This window comes from Vipera ursinii (genome assembly GCF_947247035.1).
Source record: "Vipera ursinii genome assembly, chromosome: 8".
NCBI lineage: Eukaryota > Metazoa > Chordata > Lepidosauria > Squamata > Viperidae > Vipera > Vipera ursinii.
The window spans coordinates 17,853,871-17,866,265 of record NC_139519.1 but is presented as its reverse complement, the minus strand read 5'-3'; the positions used below and the strand labels follow the sequence as shown (position 1 = coordinate 17,866,265).

Sequence of the window (12,395 nt, the reverse complement as noted above, 5' to 3'; positions counted from 1 at the left end):
CTTTTTTCTTTCTTCCTTTCTTCTTTTCTTTTCTCCCTCCCTCCCTCCCTCCCTCCCTCTCTCTCTTTCTTTCTTTCTTTCTTTCTTTCTTCCTTCCTTTCTCTTTCTTTCTTTCTTTCTTTCTTCCTTCCTTCCTTCCTTCCTTCCTTCCTTCCTTCCTTCCTTCCTTCCTTCCTTCCTTTCTTTCTTTCTTTCTTTCTTTCTTTCTTTCTTTCTTTCTTTCTTTCTTTCTTTCTTTCCTTTCCCCACTAGCAATTTCCTCCAAGTATTCTTTGAAACATGCTGGACACTCAGATGGGGGTTGCCTGATGTCCGGAGGCATTTTGGAACCCCTGCCCTTGCAATAAGTGGGCCGTGGCCCCTGAAGCTGCCTTTCAAAGTGATGGGCAAGACTTCTCCAGGATTTGCAACCCCAGCAAAAGACAAAGAAATAACTGACTGATCTTGCAGTTGGGCGTTGGCTGTAGACACTTGCTTTATTTTCAAACAGGTACGGAAATGAAGTCAGGAGCTGGTATGGAAACAGGTACGGAATTATGAGTGAACTGATCTCCCCCATCTCCCAAGCTAACCCCAATGAAACAGTTATGCCACGTCCATTAAAAGGAGGTAAAAGGATGCCTGAGAGAGGAACCATCGTTGGAAGGGTTGGTTAGCCTTCAGAATCCTTGGGTTCTTTAAAGTTCTCCCATTCCAAGTCCTCCTGCTTTTCCCAATGGGATAGTGCTAAAATTCACACTACGACTGCCGAATTGATGAGCATGCAGAAGAGGATACCTTACTTATCCTTAGACCCAGAGCTGGAAAATGCCCCTGAATGGCCTATTAACATGTTCTTTAAGCCATGTTCCACCGATTGAACCTCATCTCTAAGATGAATGCTGGCATGTCAAAACGACCAAAATCAAAATTCAATTTCAGGTATAGCCTATACCTCCCTCTTTTGCTAAATTAACAGCGATTGTCTCCCGGAAAAAATTACTTACCGCATTTGGCAAGCTTGTGGGAATCCAAGGAATTGACCATGGTTAGTTCTGGTTAGATACTTTGGGGAAACAAAGATGACAGTTCCACTGCAGGAATGATTTTGTTGACTTAAATTTACCATGTTTCTGAAGACTGCTTTTTTGCAAGCTACTACCCATCCCATCATCCTGCTTTGCTCTGGGCTACTTTGTTTGCATGAGCCCCATCACAAACCATCTTCTCTCAGTGTCTGCGTTTGTTATTAGGACCTCACCTTCCCTTCATGACAGCTTCTCACTTACCTCTGGATCGGCCTGTGTGTTGCTCTGAAAGCTTGGCTGGCAGCATCTTTCCTGTTCCACCTACATTGCAAGGTGGTTAAGAACAAGAACAGGAAAAACGGTTTCTCCCCAACCTCACATTCCCTTGGGCCTAAACTGCCATGGGTCATTAGCAGAGGGAATGGGGGTCACAATTCAAAGCAGGTGGCCATTGCTACGTTCTTTTGGCATTTCACTCTCTCTCTCTCTCCTCTGACCTCATCTTCCTCATCCATCAGGCTGCCAGGGAAAGACAAGATCAAGAACCTGGAGGATCGTTGTAGGTGGCTTTCCAAATTAAGTCAAAGAGCCATGCATGACTTTAAATCTGCATGGTTGACAAAGTCATTCATGATGGCAGTGATGGTGGTGGGCGGGGTGGGAGGGGAGAGGGGAGGTGTCAAAAATGGCAAGATGGCTTCTGCAGCCATGTAATCCACGGCCTGCTCTTTTCTTGTGTGTAATGGGCAGAAGGAATAACCTTGAGGAACAGGAGGAAGAACCACAGCCGAGACAATGGTGAGATAAAAGAAATATGAGTCTGGGACAGGAATGTAATTTGAGAAAATATCAGACATGACCCTCCCTTTTTCTCATAAAGAGAAAGGGAGGGTGGTGGAAGATTGACTAAGACTTGCAAGATTCAGTTACTATAATATTTGATAATACAGGTAGCCCTTGACTCACAACCATTCATTTAGGGATGGAATCTACAACAGCACTGAAAAAGTGACTTACAATCAGTCTCACCCTATGGACATCACACCATCCTCATAGCCATGTGATCAAAAACCAGGTGCTTGTCAACTAGTATGTATTTACAATGGTTGCGACATCCCAGGGTCATGTGATCACCCTTGGCAACCTTCCTTCCTGACTGGTTTCCAAATTCACTTGAAGACCTGTGATTAACTTAACAACTGCAGTGATTTGCCGAACAACATTGGCAAAGAGGCCACAACGAGTCACTTAATGACTGCCTTGCTTAGTGATGGAACTCCTGCTCTCAACTGTGGTCATAAGTTGAGGACCACCTGTATTATACGTTATACTATAAGTAGTATTAGCTTGCATGTCTATGGTTTTCTAATTCGGTCCGCCTTAGAGGGCTGACACACATGTTAAAAGGGGAAGGGCAGGGCTTCAATCACATAGTTGTGGATGCCATCTTGATTTCTTTTGTTTGTTTGTTTTCCTTTCCGCCCACAGGCACCATCGCTTTCATTTATTCCTTTGATAACACTTGAAATATTTCCAGACCTCTTTTAAGGACAAACATTTCCCCAAGGTGGCATATAAACAATAAATCCATGGTTATAAAAGCACTATATAAATTAAAAAAAATAAAGGTAACAGTAAGAAAAAGGAGCAGTTAAAACAATCCATCCCGTAAAGCAGAGGTCTTCAAAATTGGCCCTTTTATGACTTGTGGACTTCAACTCCCAGAATTCCTCAGCCAGCGTGCTGGCTGAGGAATTCTGGGAGTTGAAGTCCACAAGTCATAAAAGGGCCGAGTTTGAAGACCCCTGCCGTAAAGCAATCTCAAACAGGTAAAGAACAATTCAACAAAACCCATTTACGTATTAAAAGCCAGCTGGAAACTTTTCTGAAAATTTGCAACGGTAATTAATTCTGCAGGAAATTCGGCCCTCAGTAACATAACCAGGCAGGGACGTGGTAGCCAGTGGGTTAGGACGCTGAGCTTGTTGATCAGAAGGTCGGCAGTTTGGCGGGTCGAATCCCGAGTGCCGCATAACAGAGTGAGCGCCTGTTACTCGTCCCAGCTTCTGCCAACCTAGCAGTTCGAAAGCACGTAAAAATGCAAGTAGAAAAATAGGGACCACTACGGTGGGAAGGTAACAGCATTCCCTGCGCCTTTGGCGTCTAGTCATGCCAACCACATGACCATGGAGACGTCCTCGGACAAGCGCTGGCTCTTCGGCTTTGAAACGGAGATGAGCACCGACCCCTAGAGTCAGAAATCACTAGCACGCATGTGCGGGGGAACCTTTACCTTTACCTAACATAACCAGAACCAAGAGATGGATCAAGATCTCAAATAATGGCAGAAAAAAAGATGCAAACAAACAAAAAGGAACTATCAGAAATCTTTGATAGATAAACCAGCCTGAGATCTGTTGGAAAAGTTGAATATTGGAAAAGCTACCAGCATTCTATAATTTGCACTTTTCAGAATTTGGGGGTTAGGGTTCTCACACACACATACACAACATACCCCCCAAAATAGACCAACAATAAATATATTAATAAAAATGGACGAAAATGTATAGGATCAGTGGTTCTCAACCGCAATGTGAAGGGCTTGGAGAAATGTTATGTTATGATTTACATCTTGAGTTACATCTATATTTAAAGGGGGTCCATGTTGAAGAAAAGGTTGAGAACCACTGGTGTAGATTTAAAAGCGCAGAGATGCAGAACTGTAGGCCCACTATCAGTTTTACCCCTCTGAGGCCGGTGCCGTTTCACCCTCGCCTTAGGAAAGGACACCAGATTTATCTGATAGCCATGAAAATTCCACCCTAAATCTTTCCACAGCCCTTTCAAACACACAAAATAACAAGGACAGTGAAAGCTCATCAACCTTCTGATCCAGATAGCAGCAAATAGCTATTTGCCCTACACAAAAGAACTGAAATGCCTATAAAGTGCCATGCCCTTGATATTGTCCCTTCGTCACGAAACCACACCTCTAATCATTCCCCGATCAGACACACAAAAGCGTGGGAAAGGGATGAAAAGTAGGAGCGTGAATGTTGCCATTAAGACGGAATAGGCTGCATCTCACACATCGCAGGTCCCTAACAGTGGTGCGGGCAGAGAAAGGGAAGTGCCAGATGGCATTCTGTTGTTTTCTGAGAACACCTGCAAGCAGAGGGCATTTTAATAACAAGGGTTGTGGTCATAGATCCGAAACAACTACAGTCACTTTCACACATTGGATGGAAGAAGAGACACTATTTCAACTTCAAAGGAAAACAGTGGACAGGTAATCCTTGAGTTACAACCATTCGTAAGGATAAGGCATCACCGTCTGAAGTTACGACAGTGCGTGCAAAAACCGACTTATGAACAGCCCACACCCTTACAACTATTGCAGTACGAGTAGTCCTTGACTTACAACAGCTCATTTAGTGACTGTTTGACGTGACAACCCCTCTGGAAAAAAGTGACTTACCAGCATTTTTCACAATAATGACCATTGCAGCATCCCCATGGTCAAAATTCAGATGCCTGGCAACTGACGTGTATATTTATGATGATTGCAGCGTCCTAGGACCATCGGATCCCATTTTGTGACCTTCTGACCAGCACAGTCAATTGGGGGAAGGCAGATTTACTTAACTGCCGTGTTACTAACTTAACAGTTGCAGCAATTTACTTAACAGCTGCGGCAAGCAAGGTCGTAAAAAGGGGAGAAACTCCCTTAACTGTCTCGCTTAACAACAGCAATTTTAGGCTCAGTTGTGGTCATGCGTTGAGGACCACCTGTCTTCCTGCAATTATGTGATTAAAGTGTGAGTGGATTTACGGCAATTGCAACATCCTGGGGTTACGTGATCACCCATCTGCAAAATTCTCAGGAGACTTCGTACAAACAGCGTCAATGGGGGTAGCCAAATTCGCTTTAATGACCACATTATTCACTTAACAAAACAAATCACTTAGTGACAAAAGTTCTGGTCCAAATTGTAACCTGACGACTACCTGTACGTTTATGGCTGTCAGACTCAGAAACGAATTTGATTGAGTCATAGAATCTCAAACCTGATTTGGTATCTTGATGAGGCCTAGATAATGAAAATTTTATACTGCCACAATTTTCTTATCAGTAGAGCATCGCCTGTGAGAGCATACTCACTATAAAAGCAATCAAGGTTCATGGATAAACTTTCCACTTATTTGGCTTTAACAATTCCCTTTGCACTGTGGAGAGATTCTACTGTATGTTCCCTGGTTCTTCACTTCCAGCTAGGCTTCCAATATTCCATCTGGAATTATTCTTCATACCCCACAAGCAACGGTGATGCTTTCCCAATCCAATAATTGAAAGTGGCCAGATTCAAAACTGAGCAAGACCATCCTGGGCTATGAACTGAGAGACAATTCAATCTTTGGTATGAGCCAAGGTGGTGCAGTGGTTAGAGTGCAATACCGCAGGCTACTTCTGCTGACTGCCAGCTGCCAGCAGTTCAACAGTTCAATTCTCACCGGCTCAAGGTTGACTCAGCCTTCCATCCTTCAGAGGTCAGTAAAATGAGGATCCAGATTGCTGGGAGCAATTTGCTGACTCTGTAAACTGCTTAGAGACAGCTGTAAAGCACTGTGAAGCAGGACATAAGTCTAAGTGCTATTGCTATTGCTATCAAATTATGGCTGACGTGAAAGCAAGACAGAATCACAGCAATACAACAAACCGTTTCTTTAATATATCTGCAGTCCTACTGAAAATCAATGAAGTCGTCAGGTGTTCCCACCCGTGTGTGTACTGTTTGTCTACCCAGATGTGGACAGCAATAGTTTATGCTAACTGACATTTTTAGCATCTTCAAGGACAACGGTAAGAATAATGCACTGAACTGTGTAAACTTGAAGTCACCAACAATGAATGAACAAGACCAGATCTCCGTGTTGCAGCCTTGGCTCATGAATCTGATGTTTTGTTTTGTGTTTGTTTGTGTTTTTTTTTTTTTGCTTGTGAATTATCCACTTTTTTTTCCAAATGACAAGTGAATCTGTGTGGAGAATTGAAAAGGTCCAATCTTTCATCGAACTAAATTTCACCATTTTCGATGTTTTTCTTGTGAATTATCCACTTTTTTCCAAATGACAAGTGAATCTGTCTGGAGAGTTGAAAACGCACAGACTTTCATAGAACTATCTCAGATTTCAGTCTAGACATTTAAGTTTGTGCTGAGAGGCTGGAGATGTCTAGTTCTCCACATCCTTTCAGCCACCAGTTAACCAATTTGGGGAAAAAAATAGTCAGCATAATACGATCTCTTGAATTCTTATCCTGATCAGTGGATCTTTTTCTTTACCAAATATTTGTTTCCTTCTTCCCATATATAGTTTGGGATCAAGGCTGTCCTAAGATATTTTACTGCCCCAAATGAGAGAAAGATGGGGGTGGGTGGGTTTTCCCTCCCTTTTCTGGCAACAGAAGCTAACTGAATCAATGGTTAAATTTTTCCTTCTTATTATCCTAGTGGGAGAACTCCATTTTGTATTTTTGTTTTGTGAACCCAGGAGAGGTAGAAATGTGCCCAGACAAAAAGCAAAACAGAATGACTTAGGGCTCAGCCAAAGCTGTTGACGTTACTGTTTCTCAACATTCACCACTTTACATAATAGTAGGGCTGGTCTTGTGATGGAAAAGGTAATACCAAGTGAAGAAATAGCAATATATTATTTATCCCACAGGAGTGTAAGGCTATTTGAGTCGATTCTCCTGCAGCCAAAGGATGGAAAAGTGTTTTTTTTTCCCCTCCTTTCACGTCACATACCATTTCTTCATCAACCTTTCACAAATACAACTTGCAATCATTCGTATGGAGGTGCAGGGACTCTCAGTATGGGCTCTGAAATCTAAACACTGGCTGGATTATTGGGGGGGATGGAGAATGACAGCAAAGTTGAATTTTTGACAGCCGCTAGTTTTATTTCACATTCCTATATTTCATTCCCACTTCCTCAGGATCATTTTTGACAAGTAACAATTAATTTAGACAGCATGTCCTCAACCCAAAGTACCATTCAATCATAATCCGTTACAAAGCAGAAGCTAAGCAAGAACTAGCCAAGGATTTTAAAAATTTGTATTTAACTTTTTGAAAACTCACCCAATTTTTGTCCCGTGCATTGAGTCATTTTGTGATAGCAGGGCAGGAAGTGTTTGGTTAACTTCCTTCTGGAGAAGGTCTGTCTCTGTGATCACTATAAATAAAATAAATAAATAAATAAATAATCACTTCATTAAGTAGACAGATGTAGAGCACATGAAGAGCCACTCCTAGGCTCAGGAACTTAACCACCAAACTATGGTTTGGAAGCATGCTTGAACCAAGAACTACGATGACATGCTCAGAGGTCATCCTAAATCACTGTGTATAAAAACCAGCAAGCCTTAGCTTGCAAATTCTCCATCCTCAGGACTGATTCATGAAGGGGATGCTTTTAATACCTCCTCAAATTAAGATGCAATCAGATGTTGCTTTACAAGTAGAAGTGGATTTCTTTCAATGTTTTCCAAAATGGCAAAAACAGAGAAGAGGACTGTCATACATGTATAGGCTTGGGGGAGATGAAACAAAAGTCCGGAGAAGTTACTATCAATAACAGAACTGTGAAAGATGAATTTGGTCAAGCCATGCTCATAAGGATGATTCAACAGGAGGATTTCAGAAACTTGCTTTTCTTAGGGCTGAAGCAAGTAGCTTCAAATAATAAAGCATCCTGTACCCTTTAATAAATAATGCACTTGGTCTACATACACCCAGATATCCAAACCCAAGTGCACAGTCTTAATTTTTCTTTTATCAAAGCCACTGTCTCTGTCCTCAACAGAGGTTTCAATATTTCAAGTAAACGGCTCAAAGGGATGGGATCCTAGCCAGTCTTGGCAGCCAAAAGTTGACTTTATTTTGACAAACACAGGAGATCCAGGGGTTAGTGACCCAACATAAGCCTTACTCCTAAACCCACATGTTCCTTTTCCAGCTCATCGTAGTCTGCCATGCATTTCTAACCCTGTGTCTATTTCATCGAGTAGGAACTAGTCTTACCGATGACATGGGCAAATCTGAGAATAAAGAATTACTTGAGAATAAACAGTTGAGGTCTTGGTAGAAAGTGTGGGGCAAGGAAAAGCGGAACAGAAGGATTCCATCTCCACTTCATTTGTTGTCTTGTTTCTTCCAGAGTCAGTGCCCATGGCAGTCATCATAGGTGTGGCCGTTGGAGCTGGTGTGGCTTTCCTAGTCCTGATGGCCACTATTGTGGCTTTCTGCTGTGCTCGCTCCCAAAGAAGTAAGTCTCCTTTTTCCTTTTGAGTTCATTGACTGTTACTGTGGAATTGCATGCAGGGCCCAACAACCACGATGTAAAAAAGATGTCGAGACTCTAGAAAGAGTGCAGAGAAGAGCAACAAAGATGATTGGGGGACTGGAGGCTAAAACATATAGGGAACGGTTGCTGGAATTGGGTATGTCTAGTTTAACGAAGAGAAGGACCAGGGGTGACGTGATAGCAGTCTTCCAGTATCTCAGGGGCTACCCCAAAGAAGAGGGAGTCAAGCTGTTCTCCAAAGCGCCTAAAGGCAGCACAAGAAGCAACGGATGGAAACTAATCAAGGAGAGAAGCAACCTAGAACTAAGGAGAAAATTCCTGACAGTTAGAACAATTAACCAGTGGAACAACTTGCCTCCAGAAGTTGTGGGTGCTCCAACACTGGAAGTCTTTAAGAGACTGGACAGCCATTTGTCTGAAATGGTATAGGGTTTCCTGTCTGAGCAGGGGGTTGGACTAGATGACCTCCAAGGTCCCTCCCAACATGATGATGATGATGATGATGATGATGATGATGATGATGATGATGTTGATGATGATGATGACTCACTGCAGTATTTAATTACTTAGTAGTGCGTCTTGGAAGGAGGGGGGGCGTCCCTTCCAAAAGAATAGTGGGAGACACAGCCCTGCAGACAAAGAGATGACACCTGTATTTATAAATTTCAGATAAGAGGGAAAATACATATTCAAAATACATATTCAAAAATCATAACATAACAGGCCTTAGGTTACTTCTGCTATCTAGAGAGAATGATGATCTTAGAAGAATGGGTCAACCTCTTCTCCAAAGCTCTTGAAGGCAGGACAAAAAGCAATGGATGGAAACTAATCAAGGAGAGAAGCAACCTAGAATTGAGGAGAAATTTCCAGACAGCTAGGACAATTGATCGGCCGCCGTCCCCTAAAAAATCTAATAAACATCTCAGACCTGTCTGAATATCCACCTTTCATTTCTACTTCTCCTGAAGCCTGGAGAATACATCAGAACTGGGCATTAAATACTTACAAATGCCTAGTATTTATCTCATCCTGAAAAAAAAATGTTTTGTTTTAGGAGATTGCAGTTGTCCTTCTAAATGAAATAAGCATTTAAATCCCATGTCAAGCTCCAGTTGGCTTTCCAGTCCAGCTGGAGAAACAGATGTTAAAACAAAATAAAAGAATCCCAGGGATAAACAAGAGCTGCCTTATTGGAAAGAAGCATGGGGGAGTTCGAGAGTGATGGTTGTGTGAATCGAAAGGCAGCAAACCATGGAATGACAGTTTTGCCTTCTCTTGGAAGCCAAGAAAAGAAAAAAAGAAAAAAAGAAAACCAATGCTTTCTCTAACTTTAAGGAAATTAGAAGACAGCTAAGCCAAATGTGCTGCAAAATACTTGTTTGTGTTGCTGAGAACAAAGAGTAAATAATTAAAAACAGCTCTTTTTAGAGTGTTTCTAGCAAAACCGAAGGACCCTGGCTTCTCCCAGACTTATTAATAAATGGCTGGGCTTGCATACAAGCCTGGTTTTCAGAGCCATCATCGTGTTTTCTTCAGCTTCCCCTCCTCCACCTTTCATAACACTCCCAAACCCCATTAGTGACTCTTTCAGGTATTAGCAAATTAAATCTCTGGCAGTCATTAATCTTGCATTCTGGTTAAGCACTGTTTTTGATGGATGGGCACACGACTAGAACTTGAGAAAAGGCCAATTCAATTTCATTGGAATCATTCAGCGGTGAGGTGCCATTCAGTCTTCGCGCGATGGAAAATGGGCCAATTCATTGTCACAGCCTCAGTGGTCGGACACAATCAGCCTAGTTTGCATATTCTCCACCGCCACCCCCTCCACCCACATCTCTCTCTCTCTTCTTTAATAACAGACGTGATACCAACTGTATCATTTCTCTGAGTCATAGGTGGGGGGGGAAAGAGAGAACATGTGGCTCATTACGTTATTTGAAGTAACCAGATGGTGTTGGGTTGCTTTGCAAGTCTTATAGCAGGGGTGTCAAACTCGCCACATCATGTGACATGTCACGACATTTCACAACTTCCCCCCCCCATTGCTGGAGCTGGGGTGGGCGCAGTTTCGGCATGATGCATACCCAGCAGTTTGACACCCCTGACTTATAGTCTATCCCTAGCGCATGTGATGAGGTCAGCTCAAATAGGAAGCTACAATACTAAGGTTTAGATTTAGCAAGCCAGAACAGAGAAAAAATGGTCAGTTGGAAGTTGGAGCCATGTGGAGAAGCTAATGGCATTCTGATTTCTGGTTCGGATAAACTTCTCACCTGCCAACAACAACAACATGAAAGCTGATCTTGAAACCAAGGAGTAACAGAGTAGCAGATGACAACCCATTGTGAGTACTGAATACTAATGCTTCAAAGCAGTGTTGACCTCTTTGCCAAAAAGCAACCTAAGGATGAAGCTGTGCCAAATTTGCACTTATTGCTGCTACTGCAAAGGTCCTATACAACCATTGATGGTTGGGTTGGGTTGGGTTGGGTTGGGTGTTTTTGCTGGTGGAATATTTAACAAGATTTCTAATGATGGCTGACAATTACTGACAGTTGCTAAAAGAAACAGGCAGCCTTTCAAAAGGTCTGGCCCATAATTGGTTAGGGGTTTGCTGGTCAACAATTTTGAATTCTGCAATGAAAATCAATAGCATTTCAAATCTGGGATAAAATGTGGTCAACAATTTTCAAGAAGAGACTAACATAAAACGTATTGTAGTAAAGAGTTGCTTGCACATGACAATCTCTCCAAGATGACACATGAAACCTTGGGTCTTCCCCATCTCAGTTAACAAAACCACAGTTTTAAAATAACCCAAATGGAGTGTTGTATAGTCTGTCATGGTGGCGTAACATTGAAATTCAATGGTGAAAATGAAATTCAATGATGAAAAAAAGTAAGGTTCTACATTTAGGCAAGAAAAACCAAATGCACAGGTACACTATAGGTGGTACCTTGCTCAATAGAAGTAATTGTGAGAGGGATCTCAGAGTCCTAGTGGACAATCACTTAAATATGAGCCAGCCGTGTGCTGCAGCTGCCAAAAAAGCCAAGACGGTCTTAGGCTGCATTAACAGAGGGATAGAATCAGGATCATGTGAAGTGTTAATATCACTTTATAATACCTTGGTAAGGCCACACTGCGAATACTGCATCCAGTTTTGGTCACCACAATGTAAAAAAGATGTCGAGACTCTAGAAAGAGTGCAGAGAAGAGCAACAAACATGATTAGGGGACTGGAGGCTAAAACATATAAAAAATGGTTGCTGGAATTGGGTATGTCTAGTTTAATGAAGAGAAGGACTAGGGGTGACATGTTAGCAATGATCCAGTATCTCAGGGGTTGCCACAAAGAAGAGGGAATCAAGCTATTCTCCAAAGCACCCAAAGGCAGGACAAGAAGCAATGGATGGAAACTAACCAAAGAGAGAAGCAACCTAGAACTAAGGAGAAATTTCCTGACAGTTAGAACAATTAATCAGTGGAACAATCTCCCTCCAGAAGTTGTGGATGCTCCAACACTGGAGGTTTTTAAGAAGAGAGTGGACAACTATTTATCTGAAATGGTATAGGATTTCCTGCCTGAGTAGGGGGTTGGACTAGAAGATCTCCAAGGTCCCTTCCAACTGGATGATGATGATAATGATGATGATGATGGTGATGCAGATATTTACATCCTCTCATCTCATCCCAGTTCCCAAATCAAGCTAGCTTTTCTCCCTCCTTCATAGATATACAGTATTATCAATTGCAAATGAAGTCTCAAGATGTCTTGGCAATCCCTTTGGGCTTATAAAAAAATTACTGACACACACAAAACCATCACAGCCATCAGTAATAAAAACAAGAGATACTTGTCAGCAAGAATTAGTATTTAAAATTACTTATATGCATCAACAGTCTGCCCTTTGAAAATCTAATTAACCCCAAAATGTAGAATTTGCAAATGACCAACTGTAACGACCTGGTGGAATTCTCTGGGAGAAAGGATCTCCCAAACAAATATAAAC

At 42.1% G+C, this 12,395-nt stretch overlaps 1 protein-coding gene across 1 annotated transcript in view; it reads left to right on the top strand.

The window, feature by feature from the left end:
- Window positions 1-12,395, top strand: part of KIRREL3 (kirre like nephrin family adhesion molecule 3) — a gene marked incomplete at its 3' end in the record, with an annotated part of 588,432 nt that overhangs the window by 542,410 nt on the left and 33,627 nt on the right. The window contains exons 13-14 of the mRNA XM_083368619.1: window positions 491-526; window positions 8,229-8,336. Of these exons, the coding sequence (XP_083224745.1) occupies window positions 491-526; window positions 8,229-8,336 (144 nt within the window). The remainder of the gene's footprint in view (window positions 1-490; window positions 527-8,228; window positions 8,337-12,395) is intronic.